Here is a 27,206-nt window from a genome sequence, read left to right as displayed (position 1 = left end):
CCTTCTGGGCCTACCCATATTGTTGTAAATGGCAAGGTCTCTCACTCTTTCATAGAGCTGAGTAACAGTCCACTGTGGACATACACGTGTACTCAATCCTGCGTAAGTACAGAAGGGCTGAGCTTAAGCAACAGAGAGCACGCGGCCTGTCATGAGTGTCTTTGTTCAGCCTGCCCGCCAGGCCACCCTTTATCACCCTGTATCACCACAGTCCTCAGCCCCCTAAGAGGGACCAGGAGTGCCTGGGCTGGCCTGCTGCTGGCACTGAGTGCACCACACCTGTGCAGGCCCTGTAGGTAGAGGCACAGACCAGCCTGGATGCGGGGTCCTGCCACTCTGTGTGATGGAATAAGTAAACTACATCATCACAGGTCTGCTGATCTTGTGATAAAGCACTCTAAAGATGAACTTTTCATTGATATATATTAGTTTTACAGTTAGAAAACTATTTCTAAGTCTGTAAGAAATTGTTGTACAACAGAAACTCACCTGGCTCAGCCTCATGTCCATCAGTGTATTCCTTGCTTGGCCTATCTTCCTCATGTCCAGTTCACCTGTGCCAGGTGTCATTAATCCAGGTGTCATCCCACCCGGGTATGGAGTGTTCAGTCCGCCTGGATAGGGTGTGTTAAGACCTCCAAATTGCTGGGGGTTGGGGGCGAGGACAAAAAACACTGGATTGCATTTTCATGCAAAAGAATCCTATCCCTCTGACATCTTTCCACTGTAGCCCTGATATACGTGCAGCTGCAGAGCCGAAGCCACAGCCCAGCTTCTGAACAGCAGAAGCGCTCCCTCTACCACCACCCATGGCTCCCACTACTGATCCATCTAACCAGACTAAAGACCTATTCGTCTTCTTTTCAGGTGCTCACAGTTTGTCGGGGATCCACTGAAGTGTGGTTCTCTCCAGTCTGTAAATGTTTGGCAAAGAAACTGTCAGGAACAGGGGTGAGCTTTTCATAGCGTGGGTTCCGCTGGCGTTTGTTTCTGGCATCACCAACTTCAGGAATGCTCAGCCACTCTTCTTCTGTGACTTCTGCCAACTTCCTCTGGAAACATTTGGCCCCCCAAAACATTTATGCTCTGGCAAATTTCATTATGTACAAGAAAAGCTAGGGTCTCCCTGACCTTAACCCCCAAATTATCATGGTTTAGAAAGAATTTTCATGCAGAAATTATCTACTTCACTTAGAAAATTCAATTTGTTACATCTACTCTACTTCACTGAAATGTAAATTGCTCTGTCATCGCCCAGAGGACACAGTGCAGGGAGCTTTACGTACACACAGAGTTAAAGATACTAAGAAAATAAGCTCACATGTCCCATTTTTTTCAGTGGAGGGACAGGGGACTTTTTTTGCACACATACACATAAAATTAAACACACTAAAGTAGGGTGCTGGTTGAATTTAACAAAGAGCAAAAAAACAAAGATAATAAAGTCTCATCAATTCTACCCAATTCTCTGCTGAGTAGGTTGAGTGCGTGAGAAACTGCATGCCATCCAACCACTTACTTTAAGATCTGAGAACTGCTGCTGGATTTTGGGCCGTTCCATACGGTATTTCTCTATTTCTTCTTTCTCCCTTTGCTCCCTAAGAAGTAAAATGTGTACATGCGTTAGAAATACCGGATACTTGGGCAGCCCGGGTGGCTCATTCTGAAACAAACTCATACTATCATACTTAATCAAGTCACCAGAAGCATAATTCCACACACTCAGCAGCTAAATCAAATGTGCTTTAAGGTAGCAACGAATACATCCACAAACATATATTGACTCAATTGTTTACCAAACGAAAACACGCAGAAATTCAGTAAAATAAAAACAAGTTGCCTTACTCTGATATAAATACTTATATTTGAACACGAGAGCATTTACAACTTTAAGATTCTACAAAATTCCAGAGCTAGTGCATTCCCATGAAGATTCAGGAAAGCTGACCCACTGTCCCCGTTGACCATCTGCCTCTCCACCTGTCACTGCTTCCCTCCCTTCCACGGAGTCAGTGCACCTCTAAAGACAGCTCTCCGCTCCACGTGCCAGAACTAATGGGCTGTTTCATCACCCATGCAACTGGTCTGCAGGGACGGAGATCTACTGGGTTCTGCTGACCGAGTAACAGGTATAGGCACTCAGAAGAAATCTGTGGGTTACTGTGACAAAGCATCAACCATATTAAGCAAACCAGAGGTAGTGTGACCCATTACTAGTAATAGCTAATACTTCCCAAGGTGGAGATTTACATTTTCTTCCATAAGGTAAAAGGGAAATACCAGGAATGTAAATTTATTAGGATGAACTGTGCTTGGCAAAGACAAACACCCCTCTGGGAGCTCGTGACAGTCAGTCCTCGTGGCTCCTGATATGAAGCAACACAGATGCGCCTACGAGATTTTCTGGTCAAACACATTTTACCTGATTTGAATGAAGCCTCAGGATCCAACTTCTACTCCACGGGAAATACTGGGAGCAGAACAAGTTAAAGGACTCCCTGAGGAGGTAGGCAGCTGTTCCATAACCTGAGCCCTTCCATAAAATAACTGATCTCTTCATAAAGCCGATGTCCCTTAGGAGACATGAGGAGTGATTCTGATTGTGTCCCGGTTTGGAAAAAAGCAGTTCTACTATGTTCTGGAGGCGAGCAGGAGAATATGGATGTGGACTGGCTATCAGCTAAGCACTGGGGTAGAGCTTTGGGGTTCATGCTGTTGGGTGAAATAAAGGTGCTGTGTCACTGCAGAGCATAAACAGACCCTGATACAACCCAGCAAAGACCATCAGCAGACATGCAAGAAGCAAACGTGCAAGCTGTGACCAAGGGCTGAGACTCACGAGAGCATCAATATTTGCTGCACTGTTCTTGCTACCGGTTTGTAGACTAAAAAGTATTCCTAACAAAATTTTTAAAAGCCAACAATTTTTCTAAAACCACTTAATGTGATGACTTTTCTACATGTATCCATATCACTTTTTTTTTAAACGAATTCCAGAAGACTGAAATCAAACCTTCTTTATGTGCAAAACCATGTCTACTTAATTACTATACATATATAAATTCATGCCCATCAACTTATTAAGAAGCATTCAGCCCTAAACAACCGTATCTCACTCTTCTAAAATTAAAAACACTACATACATATGGGAAGTCACAGAACTGCATAAATGAGCAACAGAAAGAGGAAAGGGAACCAAATTGTTAACTGTCACTTTCCAGACTTATGAATAAATGTTATTCTCTCACCTATACTTAAGTCTCACTGTCCTAATACTCTTTAATGATAATATATTGTTTCAGTAGCAAAAAATTAATAACACATTAGTATTAAATATTACTATTAAATAATATTAAGTAAGTTAATACTTCTTACTTATAATTTCATTTTTTAAATTTATTTACAAATCATAAAAAACTTACAAAGCAATACACTTTATTATGGTTTTATTTTTATTAATTAATTAATTTATTTATTTATTTATGATAGTCATACAGAGAGAGAGAGAGAGAGAGAGAGAGGCAGAGACATAGGCAGAGGGAGAAGCAGGCTCCATACACCAGGAGCCCGACGTGGGATTCGATCCCGTCTCCAGGATTGCGCCCTGGGCCAAAGGCAGGCGCTAAACCCCTGCGCCACCCAGGGATCCCTATTATGGTTTTAAAGATCATGTGTTGTTCATCTTGCCTAAATTTCCCCAGAAACAAGGATGGGGAATTCAGAAGGTTGCAATATCAAATGGTACACTGAAGTAACATCAATACAAAAATCTGCTAGACCCTGAGGGTCTTGGTGGGTGAAGGATCTGCCTTCAGCTCAGTTCACGATCTCGGCATCCTGGGATCAAGTCCTGCTTGAAGGCTCCCTGCTCAGTGAGGAGTCTGCTTCTCCCTCTCCCTGTCCCACACCACCTGCCCCTGCTTGTGCATACACTCTAATAAATAAAATATATATTTTTTTAAATTGCTAGACCAAAGTTCAGTGCAAGACACCCACCTGAGAGCCCCACAGACAAAACACGAGAGCCTTGCAAAATAGTTTTCTCTAGAACAGGCACCCAAGGTCAGAGCACACATGCTCCCTCCAGGCTCAATGAATCTGTCCCCACCAGCCCAACCGAACTCCCCACAGTCCTGTCTGACAAGGACGTGTGGACCAAGAGTCTCAAGACTGACCCCTCTGACGAGGATATACATGTTCATTTGTTATCTTCAGTTAACTTCCAAACTACATAATTTACAGTAATCAACATCACTACACCCATTTTAAAGACAGTAATCCTGGTGCGTGGTCAGAATAATCCCCCAGACTTCTTAAGCTCTCCACTTGGGTCCTCAGACCCTAAGACTACTCTCCAACATCCGGCATTTATCAAAGTGTGACTGCCATAAACCAAGACCAGGTGGCCTCAGAGCTGAGCAGAAATATATGCTACTCTTGCAACTTTTGTCCATGTCTGATAAGCTGAAACAAAATCTTCTTTTAAAGTTGGATAAAGGTGGTCTCCGCCTGCCCGTGTCTCTCCTCTCTGTGTCTCTCATGAATAAATAAAATCTTTAAAAAAATAAAACAAATAAAGTTGAATAAAGGTGGGACACCTGGGTGACTCAGCGGGTAACCGTCTATCTTCAGCTCAGGGCGTGATCCTGGTCTGAGGATCGAGTCCCACATCAGGCTCCATGCGAGGAGCCTGCTTCTCCCTCTCTCTCTCTGCCCCTCTCTCTCTGTCTCTCATGAATAAATAAATAAAATCTTTAAAATAAATAAATAAATAAAGTTGGAAAATAAATAAATAAAGTTGGATAAAGAGACGCCTGGGTGGCTCAGCGGTTGAGCGCATCTGCCTTCGGCTCGGGGCATGATCCCGGAGTCCAGGATTGAGCCCATTAGGCTCCCCACGTGGGGTACCTGCTTCTCTCTCTCCCTCTGCCTGCTGCTCAACCTGCTGTGCACACACTCTCCCCCCACCCCCCGTGTCAAATAAATAAACAAAAATGTTTAAAAAAATAAAATGAAATAAAAAGTTGGATTAACACAGGGGTGCCTAGCTGGCTCAACCAGTGAAGTATGACTCTTGACTCAGGGTTGTAAGTTCGAGCCCCGAAAGTAGTATAGAGGTTACTTAAAGATAAAATCTTTACGAATAAATAGATAGAGGCACTTGAGTGATTCAGTCAGTTAAGCATCTCTTGATCGCAGCTCAAGTCATGATATCAGGGAGTGTCAGCCCCACATTGGGCTCCATGCCCAGCATTAAAAAAACAAATAAGTAAGATATAGTAAAACAGGGGCACCAGGGTGGTTCAGTCAGTTGGTTAAGTGTCTGCCTTCAGCTCAGGTCATGATCCTGGGGTCCTGGGATTGAGACTTAGGTCAGACTCCCTGCTCAGAGGGAAGCCTGCTTCTCCCTCTCCTTCTCCCCTCCCCCCGTCACCACTTGTGCTCGCTCTCTCTCACATTCTCTCTCTCAAATAAAGTTAAAATCTTTTAGGGATCCCTGGGTGGCGCAGCGGTTTGGCACCTGCCTTTGGCCCAGGGCACGATCCTGGAGACCCGGGATCGAATCCCACGTCGGGCTCCCGGTGCATGGAGCCTGCTTCTCCCTCTGCCTATGTCTCTGCCTCTCTCTTTCTCTCTCTGTGACTATCATAAATAAATAAAAATTAAAAAAAAAAAATTAAAAAAAAAGTAAAATCTTTTAAAAAAATAATTAAATAAAATTAAAGTTGGATAATTAGATATGAAGGGCAATACTTTATCTTACCTTCTTTCCTTTCTTCTTTCATCCATCCTTTTATCAAGAGCTGCATAAATAGCATCTGCTTCCTCATCATCCTTTTCATAGGGCCCACTTGAGAAGAGGCTCCCAGCATAGCCATTAAACTAAGCACAAAACAGAGAAGGTCAGCAATTCCCATAAGTGGAAACAGAGAACACATCTAGTTATGTTTGCTGAACAATTTTTTTTCAATCAGACAATCCCCAAATCAGGGAAAACAAAATAACTAAACAGTTCTTTTCAGATGTGTCATGGGGAGGAGGTGCCTGGATGGCTCAGCCGGTTGAGCAAATGACTCTTGATTTCGGCTCAGGTTATGATCTCAGGGTCATGAGATCGACCCCCCGCATCAGGCCTCATGCTCGGTGGGGAGTCTGCTTGAGATTCTCTCTCCCTCTGCCCCTTCCCCACCCTGTGTTTGTGTGTGTGTGTGTGTGTATGTGCATGCTTGTATGCTCTCAATAAATCTTAAAAAATAAATAAAATCTTAAAAAAAAAAAAGAGGTTTCGTGGGCATGAAAGATGGAGAAGTTACCCCAATAAGAAGACGAGAGACACAAAGAATGCAATGCAGGGTCCTCGATCAGAAATAGGACACCACTGAAAAATCGGTGTTAATTTAATAAGACCTATAAATCAGTTAGCAGTGCTGTGTCAATGTTAGTTTCCTGGTTTCAATAACTATATTGAAGGGATCCCTGGGTGGCTCAGTGGTTTAGCGCCTGCCTTCGGCCCAGGACGTGATCCTGGAGTCCCGGGATCGAGTCCCACATCAGGCTCTCTGCATGGAGCCTGCTTCTCCCTCTGCCTGTGTCTCTGCCTCTCACTCTCTCTGTGTCTCTCATGAATAAGTAAGTAAAATCTTTAAAAAATAAAAATAGTAACTGTACTGAGGTCATGTAATATAGAGAGAAGCTTGTGAAGGGTATGCAGAAATTGTCCGTACTATTTTTGCAAAGTTCCTGGAAGCTTAAAATCATTTCAAAATTGAAATTTTAACAATCTTTCCCTCTGAACAAAAATGCCATCTGTTAGAACACATCTGCAGAAAATTTCAACAGACCAAATACTAATCAAGTAAGAGAGCATGCACTGAAACGTAATAAATCAAGTATCATCCTCAATTCCACTTAGAATCTTCATCATTAGGGACCAGCCAAGACACCACCACAATGCAAGTACATCTCTCAAAAGTGCACATCTCTTTCTACTTTTCCTGCTCCCCTCTCACACTCTGCTAAAGATACCCCGTAGGAGGCTGAAATACTAGAGGCTGAAATACTAGTCATGCCAGCCCCCACCCCTGCTCCTGCCCCGAGCGGGCATCAGATGCCAAGAGCGCAGTGGGCTCAGAAGCTGGTCAACCCTTCTGGAGACCGGCCGGGAGTGCACACGTGTCACCTCATCATAGTTGGTGTCGTTCAGATCCTCGTCATCGTCGTCCGCGGCCTGGCTTTTCTTCATCTGGTCCCCGACGGTCCTCTTGCCTGGGGGTGCATGGCGGTCATCCACAGGGTCATTTGCATCGCGGGCGGGCCCAATATCTGACCGGGTGGTAAAGCCAGTGGCACTGCAAGAGACCCGGGGACATCGTTTATCTGGGTGACCCCGTCCCTTTGTTCTTTCCTCCACAGTCCTCCATGACAGCTGCTCTTCTAACGTGTCTGGGGAGAAAACCCCCGAGGATCCAGGCAGCAACGCGCTAGGGATGCTGCACTCTCAAACGTTACTAGTCTGTTCTCTCCGTGGGAGACCCCTTTGGACCTACTCTGCGGAGCCCCACCCACCACCCACATCCTCCTGGAGAGATTCATCAGAGCATCAGAGCTCCGACCTCCCGAGTATCCAGCCTCCTGCTTCTCACAACCCGCTGATCATCTCCCCCAACCAGCCCCTCGGGATGCCCTCTGTGCTCATCCTGCCGCTGCCCTGGGCTGCTGCCGCTGATGACTGCAGCGCCATCCCAAGTGCCGAGGCCCACACCAGGGCATCAGCTTTGCCTCCCTCACCCGCCTTCTCCGCCCCGTCAGTCACCAGGTTCTACCCAGTCTACCTCCGAAACCCTCCTCCCCAAACCTGAGCTTCCCCGGCAGCTGGGACCCCGCTGGCCGCCGGGCCTCTAGCCTTCCTGGGCCGCCACACGGGCGTGGTGGGGTCGGTGGCTCCTCGGGCTCTGCCCCCCGACCTGCGGCATCACCCCACTCACCTGCACTCGGCTCGCACAGACTCCCCGAGACTCCCTCATCTTCCTCCACGCCTGCCCTTTTTTCTTGACCACCCAGCACACATCAAGCCCGCTTGTCCCTTAGCCCCAGCCACATTCCCGCGTCCCGGGCCCGCTCTGCTCCCAAGCGGGGCTCAGGTGCCACCGCTCCGCCGAGCACGCCCCGGGCTCCGACACCTGTTCCCTCTGCACCTGATACGCTGCAGGTGCTCGGAGGCTGGTGCCCCCCCCCCCGCCCCCGCAGGGAAGCCCGATACCGGCCTCAACCGACGACCGGCCGGGACGGCGATGCCGCGGGGCACCCGGCGCAGGGCAGGGCAGGCGGACCCGCTCGCAGACCCTCGCGGACGACGCCCCGGGACGGCCCAAGGCCCGCGCCGCTCGGCTGCTCCCCGGCCCAGGCCCAGCCCCCGCCCGCCCGCCGCCCCGAGAGGCCCCCCAGCCTCACCCCCGGCCCAGCCCCGGCACGTAGCCGAGCGGCGCGGGCATGCCCAAGAACGGCTTCTTCTTCTTGTTCATGGCGCCGGTGACGACCAGGGCCCCGGGAGCGACGGCGCGGAAGCCGCGGCGGGAGGCGGGAGGCGGGAGGCGGGAGGCGACAGGCCTTAGACGACCCCGGCCGCCGCACCGGAAGAGCTCGCGGGCTCCGCGTCACCCGCGCCCCGGAAGCAGAGCCCCGGGGCCGCCGAAGCCCCGCCCACCCCGCCTTCCCCGGGCGGAAGTTCCCGAAGAGCGACTTCCGGCTGCGTGCGGGGGCGGCAGCGGCGGGGGAGAAGGTGACAGGCGCATGCGCGCGGGGGCCTGGCGGGGGGGCGGGGCCTCGGCCTGAGCCTGGCGCGTCTTTACTGGTTTCCGACGCTTTTCCGAGGACACCGGCCTGTGCCCTCCCTGGGGACCCAGGACCGGGCCTAGGCGGGGACGCTTCCCTTCCGAGGTGTCCTGGCCCCTGTGCCCCGGGGGACGGGCTCCAGGCCTCGGCGCTCAGGCTCCCGGGCGGCCCGCGATGCAGGCACCGTCCTGAGCGGGCTCCACCGCCCCGCGCACCCCCGGACCCCGGCCCTGACCCTGACCCTGCCGGTGGCACCTGCACCCTGCCGGACCCCAGCCCTGACCCAGGCCCTGACCCTGACCCTGACCCTGACAGTGGCACCTGCACCCCGCTGAACCCTGACCCTGACCCTGCCGGTGGCACCTGCACCCCGCTGAACCCTGGCCCTGGCCCTGATGGTGGAAGTGCAGCCCCCAGAGAGCTGTTCATGCAGTAGATATGCCCGGATCGCTTCGGTGTGTGGGCCCGCGTGGCCACAGCTCGGGGGTGAATTCCATGCAAATCTCTCCTTGGGCGTGGTGCTGGGCTTGGGTACCAGTCATCACCTGGGCCCATGTTTTAGGTGGACATGCACGACGACTCTATCTCCGAGTGCGCCTTTGCTCGTGGTGCCGTGGGCGTCCTCTGGCACCCGCATACGCCTGGGGAGAGCGCCCAGACCCCTGGCGGTGCAGGCTCAACTTGGTGGGTAGCAAGTCTGGCCTTCTGACCCCGGCGGCCCCCAGCCCACCCTAGCACTTCCCAGGGAGGCCTGGAACAGACGCATCCCTCTTCCCTGCAGCGGCCTCCTTGGAGCGGCTCTGTCCTCCCCATGCCCCGCGAAACCGCCTTCAGCGGCACCCCCTGAGCCCCGGGCCAGATCCTGGGGCTGCGTAGGGAAGGGGACAGGTGCTGCCCGGCTGTCTTCCTGGAGTCCCCTGCGGTGGGTTAAGGGAGGCTCCTAGGGGAGCAAGTGCCCCTTGAGGGAGAGATCTCTGGAGAAGGCGAGGATAAAGGAGTGAGAAATGGAGGGGTCGGTCTGGCCCTCCACCTGGGCCTCGGTGGACCGACCATCCCAGGACCAGGGAGGATGTCCGCCTCCGGCCCGCGCCCTCCCGCCGGGACCTTGGCTTCCTCCTTTCCCCGCCTCAGAGGCCCCCGGGGGGTGGGCCCCCCGGGAGGTGCAGGCGCTCGTCCTGGAAGCCACCGCCAGGTTGCAAGGTCGCCCGGACCCCCGCAGGCTCCCTTTGCAGAGCAGAGCTGCGCGCCGCCGCTAGACCGCGGAGCTCCCGAGCGCGCCCGGCCCCGGGCTCGGGCTCGGGAGCAGGTGCCTCGCCGCGCAGACTCGCCCGGCGGGCGCGGGGACCGGCTCGGGCGCGGGGCGGGCGGGGCGGGCGGGGCGGGCAGGCGGCGCGCGTTCCCCGCCGGCCACACGGCCGCCTGGCGCCCGGCGAGGGGCGTGTGCGCGGCCCGGATCCCTGGGCCCCATGTTCACGGAGCTGAGGACCAAGCTGAGCCCCCCGCGAGGCCGCGCCGGGGCTGTGCGCGCCGGCTTCGGGGAGCGCCGGGATGTGGACGGTGAGCAGGGCTGACCACGGCGCGGGCGGGCGGCGGCTTGAGCCGAGGGGGGCCGCATCCTGGCCGATCGGGGTCCCTGGTGCCTTTGTCCTGATGGGGGGTGGCCTCGGGCCGGGGCATCAGCGCACCCTTGGCTTGGAGGAGGTTACGGCTGGGGCTCCTGCCCCCCGCTGGCCCACCCCGCGGTCACCTTTCCCTTTGCGCGCCCTTCCCTCCCCTGCTCCGCCGTGGGGCCGACAGGAGCCGAGGCCACAGCTGGGCTTGGACGCCCCCGGCCCCGTTTCATGGTGGAATTCTGACGTTGGGGCTAAGAGGGAGGGACGGAACGACGGGCGGACAGACAGAAAGACGCAGATCGTTCCCCTAGCCTGGGCAGCAAATGGGCGGGGCCCGCTGGACCCCGACAGGTGCAGCGCCGCGGCGACGCCCACCTCGGCCAGAGCTTCACGCTCCTGCCCCTGCCCCTGTTCCTGCCCCTGCCTCTGCCCTTGTTCCTGCTCCTGCCCCTGCTCCTCCCCTCCCCCTGCTCCTGCCTCTGCTCCTGCCCCTGCCTCTGCTCCTGCCCCCGCCCCTGCCTCTGCTCCTGCCTCTGCCTCTGCTCCTGCCCCTGCCCCTGTTCCTGCCCCTGCTCCTGCTCCTGCCCCTGTTCCTGCCCCTGCCTCCTTCCCCTGTTCCTGCCCCTGTTCCTGCTCCTGCCCCCTGTCCCTGCTCCTGCCCCCTGCCTCCTGCTCCTGCCCCCTGCCCCCTGCCCCTGCCCCTGCTCCTGCCTCTGCTCCTGCCCCTGAACCTGCCGCTGCCCCTGCTCCTGCCCCTGCCCCTGCCTCTGCCTCTGCCCCTGACCCGGCCAGCCCACTCCGCCAGGCCCTGCAAGGCGAGGCCGAGTGGCTCTGGAACCTGTGCCCTGAAAGATGCCAGCTTAGAATAAGTCTTTTTCCGTGATATCAGAAACCTCATCCAGGCAGGGACCGCACCAGGCACACCCTCTATTTGATCCTGGACCTCAAATTTAGAGTCACCTGGGGTCATCCAATTCCGAAAAGTTGCAAGTATGAAGACGGCGTGCTGAATCGGAGGAATCTGAAGGGCTAGAAGGGGGAAGTGATGGGTTTTCCCCATGGCTGAGAACTCCTGGGCACACAGCCAACCCCTCCCTGCCCTCAGCTGGGGGCACTGGGTTGTGTCCATGGAAGGCAGGGTCTCTCATTCTAGGGCTGAGAGCCAGGGAGGCGAGGGCCCTGGCCGAGAACCTGCTTCTGCCTGCCGAGTTGGGGCCTAGGTGCTGTAAAGATGAAGGCGAGCCTGGGCCCAGCTTCCTGTCTCTCCCCAGGGCTCTACTGGCTGTGGACACCACACAGAGCCTTTCTCCATCCACCCAGCCAGCCAGCCACAGTGTTCCTGGGCACCTGCTGTGTGCCCAGACCTGTGCAAGGGTCAGGAGGCCATTGTTAGGGTGTCTGCCCTCCCGTGACCTATGTGAGCAACGAGCCCAGGAAGGACAGCGAAACTAAAACTTGAGGAGTGTAATGAAGTCTGTGGAAAGAAAGCGCCAGGTGTCCCCGTGGCTCCCCGAGCTCATGGCTGGCCCCTGCACACCTGTGCTGAGCAGCCCATGTCCGCTGGATGCCCACCCACGGGAGCTGTCCTGGGCCAAGGGCCCTGCGACAGGTGGCAGAGCAGGGTTCCCGGGGTGGCTTGCCTGCAGTTCATTCAGGCTTCCCGCCGAGGGGTTGGCAGGTGAGCACCGCACGGCAGGAGCCACGTCTCAAACGCCAGGTATGGCTGCAGAGTTGGGGTGCCGTCAGTGGCGATGGCAGGCAGCATTCTCGGGGACGCCGTGACGCAGGGCCTCCCAGGACAGAGGGGCCGCAGCGTGCCCTGGTCTGGCTCAGCGTGCGTCAGCCTAGAGCGAGGGTGAGACGAGGCCTGTCTCAGGGTAGCTCCTCACCAGACTGTGAACCTTAGGCTCCCCGGTGGGCACACTGTCTCTCGAACCTATGCGGAACCCCTCGTGCTCCCCAGAGCACGGCCAGTGCGCCCAGAAGAGGAAGGATGCTCCCAGGCCATCAGCTTTGGGCTGGGCGGGCTACGCAGGACCGTTCTTGCGCACTTCCTTCCTGTCCCTGGGGGCTTGGGGCCCCCCGATTGGGAAAAGGGGCCTCGTGTTCAAGGGAAGATGGGTTGAGCAGGGAGTTGGTTTGCAGAGAGACGATCCTCTGGCCCCGGCCCTGACCGCCCTGACCAGGCGCCCATGCCCCGCAGCCACTGCACACTTCAGCTTCTGCCGAACCCTCCTGGAGCACACGGTGTCCGCTGAGAGCATCCCCTGCCACCTGCCTCGGACGCCAGGCACCAGCCTCACATGGCACGACTCCCGTAGCCAGAGGGCCGCTGGTGGCCGGCCGGTCAAGCTCCTGCAGCAGCCTGGCACAGAGGCCCCCCAGGTACCCACCCGCCGTCCCCCCTCAGCCCCTGCCCTCCCACCACCTCACCGCACCCGGCACCCGTCTCCCCCGCAGGGCCGGATGTACTCTGACCACTATGGCCTGTACCACACGAGTCCCTCCCTGGGCGGCCTGACGCGGCCTGTGGTCCTGTGGAGTCAGCAGGACGTGTGCAAGTGGCTCAAGAAGCACTGTCCCCACAACTACCTCGTCTACGTGGAGGCCTTCTCCCAGCACGCCATCACAGGTGCCCTTGGGGGCTGTGGCATGGGGGGGCATAAGGATCCCCTGGAGAGCCCCCCCAGCCTGCCTTTGTCTCTCTTGCCGTCATTTGTCTCTCCTCGGTTTCCTCTTGGGCCAACCTCTCCTGCCAGGGCTCTCTCTCCGCAGTCTCCCCGGCGTGTTGCTCCGTTCTCATGGCTTTTCTCTGCCCTCCCCTCTGCCTCTCACTCTCTTTCCCTCTCTAAATCCTGCTGTCTCCGCCTCTCCTTCTGTGTCCTTGAGTGTCTCTGTGTCCCCTTCCCGTTTCCCTCTCTCTGCCTCGGCTCTTAATGCCCCTTGGAGGTTGACCTTGGCTCAACCCCTCTCTGCTCAACCCCTGGCTCCCAGGCCGGGCGCTGCTGCGGCTGAACGGGGAGAAGCTGCAACGGATGGGGCTGGCGCAGGAGGCACAGCGACAAGAGGTGCTGCAGCAGGTGCTACGCCTGCAGGTGCGCGAGGAGGGGCGGAGCCTGCAGCTGCTCAGCCAAGGTCAGTGGGGGGAGCCAGGAGTGCCAGAGAGCTGGCAGTCTGGGCCACGAGCCCAAGGGTGGGGATGGGTGGGCTGACGTCAAGGGGGCAGCCATAGGACTCTAGTCAGGGCCGTCTTGTGCCTGGGGCAGAGCAGAAGACGCCAGAAGTCACCCCTCCTCACCCCCATCCGCCCTATAGCCTCCTTTGGAAACGCGTCCTAGCTGCTGCCTGAAGCTTGAACCCCAGACCCCAGCACTGTGACCAGAGCCCGTGGCAAGGACGATGCAGGGCTGGCACACAGCCCCTCTCGGACCCCGCCAGAGGCTCCAGGGGCCGAGCCCAGCCCGATGGACAGGTGGGACCAGGATTGCCATCTCTGGTTGTGCATTCTGGGCTGTGAGCAGGTGGGGGCTGCTTGGGTGTGGCCCTTCCTCGCAGGACCTGAGCCCAGATCCACCCTCTGGTGCTGCTGGCAGCATGTGGGGCAGCCACCTGGAGCCAGAGCAGGTCTGGTTATCCCCCTAGACTCCCAGGGAGTCTGTTTATTATTTATATTCCCCTCACCCACACTCGTGTCTGTGCCCCCCATGCCTGCCGAGTCACGCTTCCTCTGGGCGTCCCGCCTCCGCCACGGCAAGAGGTCTGGGTCTGCCCATCTGTCCAGTTCTACACCCTCACCCGGCCCCTAGAGGATTGCTGGCCCAGGTGGGATACACTGTGGAGGCTCCCTTAGACGAGCGCCCTGCCCCCGCCCCCCCACAGTCCGCGGCATCAGCACCCACCTGACGTGCCACGCCACGCACTGTCTCGCGTTGTTTCTGAGACCCTCACCACACCCCCGTCCATTCCCAGGAACTGAAGCAAGAGAGGTCTGGGGATTGCTCAGGGGCCCGAGACCTAACGGCAGCATGAGGACCCGGGGATTAGGATTAGGCTCAGCCACGTCTCCACCTTGGGTCTGGGAGTCCCGTTCCTGCTCCCCCCACATTCCTGGAGGCTGCCTCTGACGCATAGTTGGGGGCCTGTGTAGTCTCACCGCTCCTTTACCTGGAAAATCCTGTCCCGAGGGCTGCGCCCTTCACACCCACCCACCAGAGACCCAGCCAGCACCTGAGCAATGACCCCGTGGGCCACAGGGCCCAAGGCTTGGGACTGGGGCTGCCCAGCAGAGGCACAGTGAGGGGGTCCTGGCGGCCCCACCCACTTGCTCCTCTGGCCTCCTACTCCTCTAGGATCTCTGAGTCTCAGGGACAGATGAGGCCGAGCCTCCAGCCTCTTCTCTGTGCCCTGAGCCAGCCTCTGGATGGGAGGTTGGTTGTTGCAGGTCCTGAGTGGACAGGACAACTGGCCTGGTGCCCCCCGCCTAATCCTGCTGGTGCAGACAGGAAGCCCCCGTGTCCTGTCTGGTCACACTGCCCGTCCCTGCCCACCTTGTGCCATCACAACGTTGTCTGTTCGGAGGGTCCTTCCTGTCACTGCCCCCACCTGCTCCCTCTCCTGTCTCCTCCCCCCCCATGCCCCCATGCTCTTGTCTTGTCTTTTTTGTTTGCGCTTTTTTATATTCTGACAAAAAGACCAGAAATAAACCTGGTTCTCAAGTGCCCCAAGTGTGTGTTTGGCTCTAGCCAACTGGGTGTTTGAGAGTGGGAAGAGCCCTGGGTGGGGGGTGGGGGGGCCCAGGATGTGGGAGGAGGGGGCAGGGTGCCCAGCTCAGGTGCCTCCCCAGGGCCACTAGGGGGCAGTGGTGTCGCATCTTGACAGGGCACCTGTTCACCCCAGGACCAGGTGGGGACAGGAGGCAGAGGCTGGAATCCTGGGCTCAGCCCTGTGGACTGCACCCAGATGCACGGACACAGGTGCGTGACTTTCCCGGGGCTGCCTTAACAGAGGACCACAGCTGGGGAGCTCAGCACAACAGGAGCTGCTCTGGGTACAGTGACGCAGGCCGCCAGTCAGACCCAGCAGGGTCCCCCTCCCTCCTAGGGCACAGGGTAGGACCCTTCGGCACCTCCCCTAGCTTTCAGGACCTCCAGGGGTCATGGCCCGTCACTCCATCCCAGCCTCGGCGGCCGCCTCACCTTCTGTGTCACATCTTCCTCTTACAAGGAAACTTGTCCCTGGGTTTAAGGCCCACCGGGACAATCCAGGAGGATCTTCTCATCTCAAGACCCTTACCTTAAGCAGATCTGAAAAGACCTTTTTTCCAAATAAGATCCCATTCGTGGGTTCCAGGGATTTGACGTGGCAATCCCGGAGGGCCCGCATTAATCCTGCTCCCGGCCCCCCGCAACAGGGTAATGTCCTGACATAAGAAACACACAGGACACGACAATGCCCTGACGCAGGCACCTGCACAGCAACCAGACGCACGGTAATACAGAGGCGTAAACTGACACAGCGATGCTGGTGTCCGGACCCACAGCAGCCAGACACACAGGAACACAGGGGCTGACTGCAGATGTGTTGTAGCCTGGACACACCTACTAGGATCCAGATTTCTCTCCACCCACTCACACCTTGCATCTAGTCATCCGGATACTGACACACAGATAGGCATCTTTTCCCCCAGCACAGGACATACAGACATGCCCTGACATCAGATGCCCACGCAGGCCACGGCCTAGCACACATGGCCACTCAGGCATCAATGGACACTGACGTGTCACACGCGTGGACATGCGGGCTTACATGGGGAAACATGACAGGCTTGTGTGCATCCCGTGCACTGACCTCTCCCCAAATCCTGCATGTCCTGTCCCCCGCATGGGCACGGTCAGTAAGGGAAGGACAGGACACTCCCTCTTCCTCCTGGGGTCACTCGGGCCTCTCCGTGGCTCTGATTCCCAGGGGAACTTCTAACCACTGACCCCTCCACGAGGGGGCTCCCACCCCTCCCTGTGAGCACTGGGCGCCACCCTGGAGAAGGGGAAGACCCCAACCGCAGCCCGGCTTCGGGCCCTACCCCAGGCTGCTGCAGGGCAGGCCTGGGAGGGGGAGGTGCGGGCGTGGGGGGTTGCGGGGGGCGGGGGGGGGGGGAGACGCACCTTGCAGGCATTTCCCAGCCAGAACCTCGTCCCCCGCCTGTCCCCCCGTCCTGGTACTGTCCCCCCGTCCTGGTACTGTCCCCCCGTCCTGGTACTGTCCCCCCGTCCTGGTAGCTTGCTGCCCCGGCGTGGGGAGGGGGGCGCGCTCGCAGGCGGGGCGGGACCGGGCGCAGGGGCCTGGCCGCGGGGGCGGGGGCCGGTCCCTTGGTCCCTTGGTCCCCGTGGCCCGCCCCCCCCCACCCGGGGGGCCCCCCCGCCCCCAGCGCGGCCACCGGCCCGGGGTCCAGGTCCCGCCCCGCGCGCAGCCGCCCGAGCCGGGCTCCCCGAGGCCGGCCGTCTCCGCGCCCGCAGCCCGGCGGCCCTGCGGTGCCTCAGTTTACCCCGCCGCCCGAGGGAGCCCCCGCGGGAGCCCCCCCGCTCCCGCCGCGCGGCCGCAGGAATACCGCGAGAGTTCGCCCCCTCCCCCCCCACAGTAAAACTGTCAAAGGTGGGAGGGGCGGGAGCGCGCATGTGCGCAGCGCGGCGCGCAGCCTGCGCCGCCCGGACCCCGCGCCCCGCGCCCCGGCCCCGGCCCGGCCCCGGCCCCGCCGGCCGCCCGCTGGGCCCGCAGGTGAGCGCCCCCGCCCCGCCCGGCCCGGCCCGCGCCCGCCGCGCCCCGCCCCGCGCCGCGCCGCCCCCGCCCCCCGCCCCCCGCGCCCCGCCGCGCCCGGACCCCCGCCCCCCCGCGCCCCGCGCCCCGCCCGCGCCGCGCGCCCGCCTCCTCCTTCTCCAGAAAAAGTCGCCATTTTGGTTCAGTGCCTTCGCCCCCTCCCCCCGGCGGCGAGCGGCCTCTCGGGGCCCGGCCGGCCCGCGCCCAGGTGACAGGTGGGTGGCGAGGCTGCGGGTGCGCGCGCCCGGCCCCCCCGTCCCGCCCCTGCGACCCCGCCGGGCGCCCCGTCCGCCGCGGCCGCGGGGCCTGAGCCTGCGGGTGCCTGCCGGGCCCCCACCCGCCGCCGGCCGCAGCGACGTTGGAAAGTGGGTCCCGGGCCGAGGCCGGGGGCGGGGGCGCGGGCGGGGGCGGGGGGCTCCTCCCGGAGTTGAGAGAAGTTGGCTGAGGCCCCGCAGACGCGCACCTTCCCGGGCTCCGGACCGGGCACCCCCTTGGCAAGGGGCAGTGACCTCGCGCGCCCCGACTCGGCCCCTGGGCCCCCGCGGTCGCCCCCGCCAGAGGAGGGGCCACCTGCCGGCCCAGCTGCCCCCACGCGCCCCCCGCGGCCCTGGGCGTCCCTGTGGAAGGATCCAGCGGGGCTGAGTGTCCAGTCCCTCTCCCCAGCCCCCAGGGTGCGGGCCCCAGCAGCAGGTCCGTGCAGGCCCAGCCTCGGTGGCGGGTGGTCTCTGGAGGAGGTACTGGTGGGCCTGTAGGTGGGGGCACAGAGGCTTTGCAGGGTGCAGGTGGGGAGGCGGTGGGTGAGCCTGGCGGAGGGCGGCTGGGGGCCTCCTGCGGAGACGGGGCTGAGAAGAGGGTCACCCGGGGTGGCTCACGGCCAGAGGCTCTAGGGCCCTCCATCCCGGATCTGCCCACCTCGACCATCTTCCACCTGTGTTCCGAAGAGAAGGATCCGGGGTACCCACCCCGGTGGGGTGGCATTGCCTTTGGCCTGGGTGGGGCTGTGGAGAAAGGTGTCCCAAGGTGCTGGGCCAGCACAGCCTGTGAGCCAGCAGCCGTGCCGGTGTCATCATCGGCCCTTGGGACGCATGCTGTTGACCTCTTTCCTCCCGAGCGCTCCACCTCTCTGGGGGCCGTGCTAGCCCAGTAGCAGGTGTGATTCTTGGCGCTCTCTGGGACTGTTGTGTGCGGACAGAGGAAGTCTGTAGGAGCCGGTGAGGGTTTCAGGACAGGGTGAGGTGCTTCCGAGATGATTGTATCTTCTGGATAATCCAAGGGGACCTCAGCTGGTCAGTCCCTCCCCTAAACCCCTAAACCAGAAGTCTCCATCGCCGCCTTTCCCATGTGGCTAAATACAGAGGCAGGCAGGCTTTCCTGTCCTGAGCCTGAGAGGGGCCTGTCTGGGGACGGGGCTCGGGCCCAGCCCATTTCAAGTCCTGAGCCAGGCCTGGTAGGCCTCACGGGTCTGTCTGTTTGCTTTGCAGAGATGACTGATCCCTTTTGCGTTGGAGGAGGCCGCCGGCTCCCGGGGTCTACCAAGAGTGGACCTGGGAAGGATGGCGGCCGGAATGAGGTCCGACTTCCTGTGCTGCACGACCCACCAAAGTTGGGTAAGAGGGGTCAGGCCAAGGTCAACTCCAGGTGGCCACAGGCAGCCACTCCTCCCGCCTCCCCCGTGGGCCAGACCCTCGGTACCCAGCTGGGCCACCTGGGCTCTTGAGAGCCGTTCCAGGGTGGGGGCAGCCTGGCAGCCCGGATTCTTACCCTGTGCCAACCGCAGTCTCCCACTCCCCACGCTTCACTCTGAGGGAAGCAGGGCTCACTCCAGTCCTGACCAGCCCCCCAGGAGGCAGGCAAGACTGTGGGAAGCACAGCGTCCGCATCTTGGCGTACCATCTGTTGCAGGGATGCCAGTGGTCCGGGGTGGGCCGACGGTGCCCAGCCAGGCCGCACTCTGCTTTGATCCCGGAAGTCCAGCCAGTGACAGGACGGAAGGGAAGAAGAAGGGGCGTCCGAAAGCTGAGAACCAGGCCCTGCGAGACATTCCTGTGAGCTCCCCGAAGGCTGGGGTGGGACTCCTGCTGGGGTCTGCCTGTGAAGACCTTGCCCTGTCTTTGCTGGCTTGCCGCGCAGCCAGCACCAAGCTCTCTCAGCCTGCGTCACGGGGTCGCTCCATGCTCTAAGGCTTCCTGGTGTGGCCTGGGACCTGGTGCACCGCGTTTGTGGGGCTTCTCGAGCAGGTCTAGGATGCCGTCGCCGCCTGAGGTGGCCTGCATCCTGCTGCAGTCCTGAAGTGGAAGGGCTTCTGCAAGCCTGCCTGCCCTGCAGGCCTGGGGAGGGTGCTGAGTCTGGGGCTGGGCTTGGCAGAGGCCCAGCTGGCCAGGGGTCAGCAGTGTCACCTTTTTCATGCCCAGCTCTCCCTGATGAACCAGTGGAAAGATGAATTCAAGGCACACTCAAGGGTAAAGTGTCCAAACTCAGGGTGCTGGTTGGAATTCCCCAGTATCTACGGGCTCAAGTACCATTACCAGCGGTGCCAAGGGGTAAGGGGCCGTGGGGCAGGGAGGAGGAGGTCTGGGGCCCATCCCGCCCCACCTGCCTTCCTCACGCCCACCGTGTCCCCTCAGGGCGCTATCCCAGAAAGGCTGACCTTTCCCTGCCCCTTCTGTGAGGCCGCTTTCACCTCCAAGACCCAGCTGGAGAAGCACCGCATTTGGAACCACATGGACCGACCCGTGCCTGCCCCCAAGCCTGGGCCGGTCAGCCGGCCGGTCACCATCAGCCGCCCCGTTGGGGTCAGCAAGCCCATCGGAGTGAGCAAACCTGTCACTATTGGCAAACCTGTGGGTGTCAGCAAACCCATCGGCATCAGCAAGCCAGTGACAGTCAGCAGGCCTGTGCCGGTCACCAAGCCAGTGCCGGTCAGCAGGCCTGTGCCAGTCACCAAGGCGGTCACGGTGAGCAGGCCTGTGCCGGTCACCAAGCCCATACCAGTCACCAAGTCTGTGCCGGTCACCAAACCTGTGCCGGTCACCAAGCCAGTGACTCTCAATAAGCCAGTGCCAGTCACCAAGTCTGTGTCGGTTACCAAACCGGTGACCGTCAACAAACCGGTGCCGATGACAAAGCTTGTGACAGTTACGAAAGCCGTCCCAGTCACAAAGCCGGTGACGGTCAGCAGGCCCATTGTGGTCAGTAAGCCGGTGACGGTCAGCAGGCCCATTGCCATCAGCAGACACACACCACCTTGCAAAATGGTGCTGCTGACCAAGTCTGAGAACAAAACTCCTCGTACCACAGGGAGGAGCAGCGGTAAGAAAAGGTATGGGGTGTCCCTCGGGGTTGGAGGTGGCAACAGGGCCCAAAGGGGGCCCTCCCGCCCCTCACCTGCCTGTTCCCCGCAGGGCAGCGGACAGCCTGGACACGTGCCCCATCCTGCCAAAGCAGGCGAGGCCGGAGAACGGGGAGTACGGCTCCTCCACCACGGGCCACAGCTCGGCCTTCCAGCTGAGCGCAGACCCCGGCGGCAGCCCCCTCTCCCTGGGCAGCAGGCCCTTGGGGAGCAAGGAGGGCCTGAGGGCCACGGGCCCCGTGTCCCCACCTGACGAGGGAGCAGAGCGTATAAAGCACAGTAAGAGGAGAGCGGGGGGGGGGGGCAGGGGCCGGGGTGGGGAGGCCTGGTGCCGGCCTCCCGATGGTTATTTGACCAGAATCTCAATTTCGGCCCCTGTTTTCTCTCCCCCGAGTCAGGAAGGAAACAGAAAACACCCAAGAAGTTTACAGGGGAGCAGCCGTCCATCTCAGGGACCTTCGGACTCAAAGGTAGGGCCCTAGTCCCTGGGTGTCGGGCCGCGTGCGTGCACAGGTGTGCCCACAGCCCTGGCTCACAGCCGCCCTGTCCTGTGTGCTCGCAGGCCTGGCCAAGGCAGAGGACAAATCCCGCATGCACCGTGCCAAAAAGCCGGAGGGGCCGGGCCCCGAGGACGTGCGGAAGAAGGTGCTGGCTCCCGCCAGCACTGTCAGCAAGGAAGCACCGGCCCCCGCGGCCCACACAGCTCCAGGTGGGGGGCCGGCCGCGAGGCGGGGCCCAGGACAGACGTCAGCTCTGGGGCGGATCCTGGACCACAGGGACTGGGGGCTGAGCGTGGACCGTGGGTCCTGTGCTTGGCATCCAGGGCGTCCGGGAGCCCCCACCAGCCCCTGAGGCCCTGGCCCTGCCCCACAGGTGGCCCCGAGGAGCAGTGGCAGCGGGCCATCCACGAACGGGGGGAGGCCGTCTGCCCCACCTGCAACGTGGTCACCCGAAAGACCCTCGTGGGGCTCAAGAAGCACATGGAGGTTTGTCAGAAGGTAAGGCTGCCCCGGGGTCCCAGGCGGGGGGTGCCCAGGGTCAGCGTCTCACGGCAGGGACGCGTGTGCAGCTGCAGGACGCTCTCAAGTGCCAGCACTGTCGGAAACAGTTCAAATCCAAGGCGGGACTCAACTACCACACCATGGCTGAACACAGCGCCAAGGTACACCCAGACCCACCGACCCCTGCCTCCTAGTCCGTCCCCCCACCCTCCCTCCCCTGACCACTGACCTTTCATCGCCACGTGGCAGCAGAGCTCGCTGGCTTCCGTGGTGACCTTGGACATCTCAGGCCCTGACCCCGGGGCAGGGGCCGGGGCCCTGTGGTGGTGGGGATACTAAGGCTGGGCCTGCCCCCCAGCCCTCTGACGCTGAGGCCTCGGAGGGGAGTGAACAGGAGGAGCGGGAGCGGCTGCGCAAGGTGCTGAAGCAGATGGGGAGGCTGCGCTGCCCCCAGGAGGTCAGTGGGACGGCCGGGGGCGGGGCTCGCGTGGGATGAGCCGCAGCAGCCCCCCGGCTGGCCACTCACCCAAGCCCGACCCCAGGGCTGCGGGGCCGCCTTCTCCAGCCTCATGGGCTACCAGTACCACCAGCGACGCTGTGGGAAGCCTCCCTGTGAGGTGGACAGCCCCTCCTTCCCCTGCACCCACTGCGGAAAGACTTACCGCTCCAAGGCCGGACACGACTACCACATGCGCTCGGAGCACACGGCCCCGGTGAGCAGCCCGGGGCCTGGGTCCTCCTGTCCCTTGGGCCCAAGCCTGTGTGTCTCGTGCCACCTGCCGTGCGCACTCTCCCTTCTTTCCTGGGGGCCACAGGCGTGGGGACTCGGGAGCCTTGGACCCCGGGGCCTCTGTGTTTGCGCCTCGCGGCCCATGCCCTTGTGCCTGTGCGCCTGCGCTCCATGCCCCGTGGCCCCTGCTGCTCACCCTGGCCCCTCTGCTCTGCAGCCACCCGAGGAGCCTGAAGACAAGCCCCCCGAAACGGAGGACCTGCTGGGGGTTGAGCGGACTCCCAGTGGCCGCATCCGCCGCACGTCGGCCCAGGTGGCCGTGTTCCACCTTCAGGAGATTGCAGAGGATGAACTGGCTCGAGACTGGACTAAGCGGCGGGTGAAGGATGACCTGGTACCCGAGACTGCCCGGGTGAGCTGCCGCCGGGTCCCCGACTCCCGTGTCTGAGCAGGACGTGGTTTAGCTCAGGGTCTCCCCTGTGATGGCCCTGCCCCTGTGACCTGGGCCGTTGGCTGACCTTCCAGGTCCAAATCCCCATTTGCGGAGGGCACAGCCGAGGTGCTCAGAGCCGCTGGGGCTATCCGGCCTCAGCTCTGACCTGGCGCTCGGGGCCCCCGTTACATAGGCCCACGGGGCTCACGCTGGTGTGCGTCTGTTCTTGTAGCTCAACTACACTCGGCCAGGCCTCCCCACGCTCAACCCCCAGCTTCTGGAAGCATGGAAGAATGAAGTCAAGGAGAAAGGCCATGTCAACTGCCCCAATGATGTGAGTTTTGGGGTGGGCTGGTGGGGCGGTGTGAGGGCACTGGGATTCAAGGACAGAGAGCCCAGGTGTGACCCTGGGTAGGAGGAGGCTTCCAAGTGACCAGCTCACCTGTGACCTGCAGGGCCCTTAGATGGAACCCCATGACCTTAGCCCTAGAGGTCCAGCCTGCCCACAGCTCAGGCTTCCTGGGGCCGAGCCCTGCACTTAGCCCAGAGAAGCCCCACATCCCCCCGGGTGAGGGGTGCGTGTGCATTCGTGCGGGGGCATCTCCTGGGAGGCGCTCTCCCATGGCTGCCTCCTGTCCCCAGTGCTGTGAAGCCATCTACTCCAGTGTGTCCGGCCTTAAGGCTCATCTCGCCAGCTGCAGCAAGGTCAGTGCCCTGGCCCGTTCCCGTGGTGGGTTGGGTGCTCGGCACTCCTAGCCAACCCCTAGAGGTCCCCACACATTGGATGTGTGACCCTACCCCCGTGGGGCAGCCTCCTCCATGAGCCCAGGGACCGCCCAGCGCCTGGTGGCCAGCCCTGCCCAGGACACTCCCGCTCAAAGTTGTTCCGTCCACAGGGGCTCCTTGTCCATGTGGGTGTGAGCACTAACTTGGGCTTGGGGTGAGGGGCTGTGCCCTGGAGCACTTGCCTCTTCTCATTCTCTCCTTATCCGTCACCTTTCCTTAATGGTGGCAACTCAGAGGTCCTGCCACAGAGAAGCTGTGTGGGTCCTTGAAGCCCATCCCCATGAGCTGTGGCTTCCCCGACCCTATAGCTACACAGGTGCAGGAGGAGGGGCAGGTGCCCTGGTTGGGTCTGATGCTTCTGGTCCTGCAAGGATTGGGGGTGGGGTCCAATGTCTGGTGGCCGGCCTGGCCCATGCTTTGCAGGGAGACCACCTGGTGGGGAAGTATTGCTGTCTGCTGTGCCCGAAGGAGTTCAGCTCTGAGAGTGGCGTCAAATATCACATCCTCAAGACCCATGCGGAGGTGGGATGGGCTGGGGGCCTTGCTGGGCCTGGGGCAGATGGGCTGACCCCACAGCGGGGAATGGGCCAGGGTGGGAGTGGCGGAGTAGTCACTTGTGTGGCCTTTGAGGGAGCAGCCAAGGTTAGGAGAGCTGGTGGTTTCCCTTGAGAGCGGCTGCTGGCTTCCCTGGAGGAGCAGAGAAGCCTGGGTGCCCTACCCCCGTGCCCTGCCCGGGCGGCACGCTTCACGTGGGTGCCCTGTCGCTCAGCCGCCTGAGCCATCTGTCTGGCCCCAGGACTCAGCACTCTCCTGTCCCCGGGTCTTCATTGTGGTTTCTTTCCTTTCCAGAACTGGTTTCGAACTTCTGCAGACCCACTTCCCAAACATAGGAGCCAGGACTCGCTGGCACCCAAGAAGGAGGAGAAGAAGAGCCTGGCGGGTGGGAAGAAGCGAGGCCGAAAGCCCAAGGAGCGGACCCCTGAGGAGCCTGCACCCAAGATGCCCCCCCGTCGGGATGACTGGCCCCCAGGAGGCAGAGACAAGGGGGCGCGGGGCTCCACTGGCCGGAAGGCGGGAGCCAGCAAGGCTCCTGAGAAGTGAGCGTGGTGGCTGGCAGGTGGGTGGGGCCCGGTCCCCACGCTGGACGCCAGGTCCACTGCTGAGGGGGGTAGCTGGCTCCAGGACCTCCTGCCCTCTGGGTCTCCACCCCACACCCACCTGTTCACCTGCCCGGTGGAGGCAGCCAGCCCCTCTCTCTTTCCCGAGGATGGCCCTTCCCCCGTGCAGGCTGTGTAGGGCACACGTGGCGGGGTCCCTTAGGGGAGGGCCCGTGGCAGCCACAGAAGTGCAATAGCGTGGAGGGGCGCTCACGGGCTCGGCAGGGTCTGGGGCCCTGGACGGGCAGGAGGAGGGTCTGCAGCCCAGGCCTCGGTGCCGCAGGGCAGCGCAGGGCGGGCAGGTGGCCTTCACCGTGTGAGCTCCGTGCCCCGTCTGCTTTCTCAGGCCCAAGGCTTGGGGGGTCCTTGGTGACCCGCGGTTCTGGGCTGATGAGGGCACCTGAGCAGCCTCACCTCTCCACCCGACACTGGACCCCAGCACCCCCAGCTACCTCCCAGGACAGGCCCCGAGGCTGACTGCTGCCGTGCTGACCTGACGGCCTGCCCCACCGTGGCCTCCCTCGTCCTTCCGCCTCCGGTTCCTCTGCTTCTGTTCTCTACCTCTCCAGGCCCTCCCCCTACCTGTGCAACCCCTGCTGCGCTTGGGCTCCCGCCCGCTGGCCCCTGGGCACCATGCTGGGTGGGGGTGGCCCTGTTAGCAGGGCACTCCGCCATCCCACGCCCGTGGGTGCTCCCTGCCTGGGACAGGGGGAGGGTCCTGCCCTCACCTGCAGGGCTGCAGGAGGGGGGCCGGGGGCCATGTGGAACACAGCTTTGCCCCCAGTCTCTGGCTTTGTTGCCACCACGGGTCTGGGTCGGGGCAGCCCAGTGGGTTGGGGATGGGCCAGTCTAGGCTCCGGGGTCCACCTGGGGCCCACAGGCATGTGGGGTGTGGACCTGGGGCCCAGCTCCGAGGAGTAACCCTGTGGGAATCAGCCTTCCGTGTGCTGGGCTGGGTTGGCTTGTGGCTGAGCTCCCGTGGGAGCCCCCTCCCCCGTTTTACCTGCCCTTTTGTTTCTGGTTGTGTGGTCTTCTGATCTGAGAGCTGAAGGCCAGAGAGGGGGCCTGGCCGAGGTCACATTGTGTTGGTGGCAGCTCTGTGTTGGGCCCCGAAGGGGATGGCTGGGTCTGCAGGTTGACCAGGGTTCGGGCTGGAGTTCAGGGCACCCAGGGGAGGTGGCCGCACTGCCTCTGGTCGCCTCCCGGGGCCCCGCCTTCCGACTTTGGCAATGTGGGGAGGACGACGATGCTCAGAGCCACTGGGTTTGGACAGAGGCTGGTTCCCACTGGGGGGTGGGGGGCTGAGGGCTCGGCCTTGCCGATCCTGGACGATGTGAATTTTGATATTTGCCCGTGTGCGTGTGTCTCCTGGGTGTAGTGGATGCCAGTCTTGTTGCTGTGACAAGTAACAACCTTTTTTTTATTCTGTTTTTTATACAAAAACACAACAATCTGACATTTTGGTGCTAAGGGTTTCCTGGTGCCGACGGTGGATCTGGGGGCTGAAGGGGTGTCCCTCCCCTGCTCAGGGAGGCAGTGCTGACTGGGCACCTCTCTGCCCTCCCCCCTCCCGCCCCCCAGCGCCCGTCCTCATCTAGTCCCAGGAGAGGAGGGGCTCCACGTCGGGTCGGCTCTCCTGGTCCTGCAGTAGGGAGACAGCGCCCAGGGGGGCCTTGGGACTCGTCACGCTGTGTGTCTCCAGCTTCTTCCTTCGGCCAAAAGGCTCTGAGTTGGGCAACCCTGGCCTCATGTGTGGGGAGAGGGTGCCAGAGACATGGCCGACCCCAGTCACACACACCTGGATTTGGTGGAAGGGTGGGTGGAGGCATGGGCAGAAGGGGGTGATCCAGTGTCACAGGTCAAGGGAGGGCAGTGGGGGCAGGGCTTCGGACTGCGTGGGCAGAAGGATTTTCTTTTCCGTGTTCTGGGTGTCGTTTGGTATACAGCTGGTGGAGGCAGAGGTGCAGTCAGGCAGCCGCTGCAGGGGCAGGGAGGGGATGCAGGTGCTGGCAGGAGCCCTGGGTGCATTTTGTCCTTGTCACCAATGGCTGGAGGAGGTTGGACCTCAACACCTCTGCTGGGGACGGCCGCCCGCCCCGGCCTCTCAGGTACTTGGCCCTTGGGGAGTGGGGGGCTGGATTTTTGCTGGGGGGTGAGTTTCCAGGTCGCCCCCTGAAGTCCGCAGATGGTCCCTGGTTTGGGAACCCCGCCTAGATGTGTGGGAAGAGGTGGGGTCCTGGATAACTTGATGTTTAGCACTTTAACCCCCTTCTTTGTCTTTAAAGTGGATGTGGGGAGCTGCTGCCAAACGTGGCTGTTGGGTCGGACCCCTCTCCCTTCCTTCCCGCTTCCCTGCCCTGGTGAGCCCGGCTCCAAGGGGCAGCGCCCTGGGGGCCTCAGCGGGGCCTGCCCACCTGCCACTTGGTGGGAATTTGGCGGGGCGGCCCCCTGGCCTTGGCTGACACCTTGGAACGGGAGGGGACTGCAGGGGCAGA

The 27,206-nt window shown here is 60.6% G+C and overlaps 3 protein-coding genes across 13 annotated transcripts in view; 2 read left to right on the top strand and 1 right to left on the bottom strand.

The window, feature by feature from the left end:
• PRPF6 (pre-mRNA processing factor 6) overlaps window positions 1-12,111 on the bottom strand; it is a 44,427-nt gene extending 32,316 nt beyond the window's left edge. The window contains exons 1-7 of one of the 3 annotated variants that reach the window (XM_038572941.1): window positions 12,086-12,111; window positions 11,406-11,474; window positions 7,181-7,349; window positions 5,765-5,883; window positions 1,520-1,598; window positions 876-1,052; window positions 490-645 (exon numbers count right to left, since the gene is read on the bottom strand). In XM_038572941.1, the coding sequence (XP_038428869.1) occupies window positions 490-645; window positions 876-1,052; window positions 1,520-1,598; window positions 5,765-5,883; window positions 7,181-7,349; window positions 11,406-11,474; window positions 12,086-12,096 (780 nt within the window). In that variant the 5' untranslated portion in view covers window positions 12,097-12,111. Of the gene's footprint in view, window positions 1-489; window positions 646-875; window positions 1,053-1,519; window positions 1,599-5,764; window positions 5,884-7,180; window positions 7,350-8,451; window positions 8,630-11,405; window positions 11,475-12,085 lie in introns of those variants that run through there. The other 2 variants (XM_038572943.1, XM_038572942.1) reach the window with 2 other exon arrangements.
• On the top strand, window positions 10,231-15,418 carry SAMD10 (sterile alpha motif domain containing 10). Of its 4 annotated transcripts, none has more exons than XM_038572946.1 (5): window positions 10,231-10,389; window positions 12,649-12,830; window positions 12,906-13,077; window positions 13,440-13,580; window positions 13,761-15,164. In XM_038572946.1, exons 1-5 carry the CDS (start codon window positions 10,299-10,301, stop codon window positions 13,781-13,783), a joined length of 609 nt encoding a protein of 202 aa, XP_038428874.1. In that variant the 5' UTR covers window positions 10,231-10,298; the 3' UTR covers window positions 13,784-15,164. The 4 variants fall into 4 exon arrangements, 3 of the variants coding, with proteins under 3 accessions (XP_038428874.1, XP_038428873.1, XP_038428872.1); XR_005378126.1 differs by lacking the exon at window positions 10,231-10,389 and adding an exon at window positions 15,342-15,418 and having other exon boundaries at window positions 11,198-12,830; window positions 13,440-13,540; window positions 13,761-13,917; XM_038572945.1 differs by lacking the exon at window positions 10,231-10,389 and having other exon boundaries at window positions 11,200-12,830; window positions 13,440-13,540.
• On the top strand, window positions 15,352-26,167 carry ZNF512B (zinc finger protein 512B). 6 transcript variants are annotated; one of them, XM_038572935.1, is made up of 18 exons: window positions 15,352-15,418; window positions 18,737-18,862; window positions 19,158-19,300; window positions 19,667-19,795; window positions 19,880-20,574; window positions 20,657-20,883; window positions 21,003-21,074; window positions 21,167-21,313; window positions 21,478-21,602; window positions 21,674-21,766; window positions 21,964-22,062; window positions 22,148-22,318; window positions 22,553-22,747; window positions 23,001-23,102; window positions 23,411-23,473; window positions 23,978-24,076; window positions 24,404-24,651; window positions 25,058-26,167. In XM_038572935.1, exons 2-18 carry the CDS (start codon window positions 18,739-18,741, stop codon window positions 25,113-25,115), a joined length of 2,790 nt encoding a protein of 929 aa, XP_038428863.1. In that variant the 5' UTR covers window positions 15,352-15,418; window positions 18,737-18,738; the 3' UTR covers window positions 25,116-26,167. The 6 variants fall into 6 exon arrangements, with proteins under 6 accessions (XP_038428863.1, XP_038428865.1, XP_038428864.1 ...); XM_038572936.1 differs by having other exon boundaries at window positions 15,355-15,418; window positions 24,404-24,671; XM_038572938.1 differs by lacking the exon at window positions 15,352-15,418 and adding an exon at window positions 17,167-17,216.
• The last annotated feature ends 1,039 nt before the right edge of the window (window positions 26,168-27,206 follow it).

This window comes from Canis lupus, chromosome 24 (assembly GCF_011100685.1).
Source record: "Canis lupus familiaris isolate Mischka breed German Shepherd chromosome 24, alternate assembly UU_Cfam_GSD_1.0, whole genome shotgun sequence".
Classification (NCBI taxonomy): Eukaryota; Metazoa; Chordata; class Mammalia; order Carnivora; family Canidae; genus Canis; species Canis lupus.
This window is presented reverse-complemented; position numbering and strand designations above follow the sequence as displayed.

Coding starts and splice junctions, on each gene's coding strand:
- SAMD10 (XM_038572945.1), top strand. CDS start 12,384: ATGCGGAACCCCTCGTGCTCCCCAGAGCACGGCCAGTGCGCCCAGAAG. Junction 13,078..13,439: donor CTCCCAGCACGCCATCACAG/GTGCCCTTGGGG, acceptor CCTGGCTCCCAG/GCCGGGCGCTGCTGCGGCTG. Junction 13,541..13,760: donor AGCAGGTGCTACGCCTGCAG/GTGCGCGAGGAG, acceptor TCCGCCCTATAG/CCTCCTTTGGAAACGCGTCC.
- ZNF512B (XM_038572935.1), top strand. CDS start 18,739: ATGACTGATCCCTTTTGCGTTGGAGGAGGCCGCCGGCTCCCGGGGTCT. Junction 19,301..19,666: donor AGGCCCTGCGAGACATTCCT/GTGAGCTCCCCG, acceptor TTTCATGCCCAG/CTCTCCCTGATGAACCAGTG. Junction 24,077..24,403: donor TCCTCAAGACCCATGCGGAG/GTGGGATGGGCT, acceptor TTTCCTTTCCAG/AACTGGTTTCGAACTTCTGC.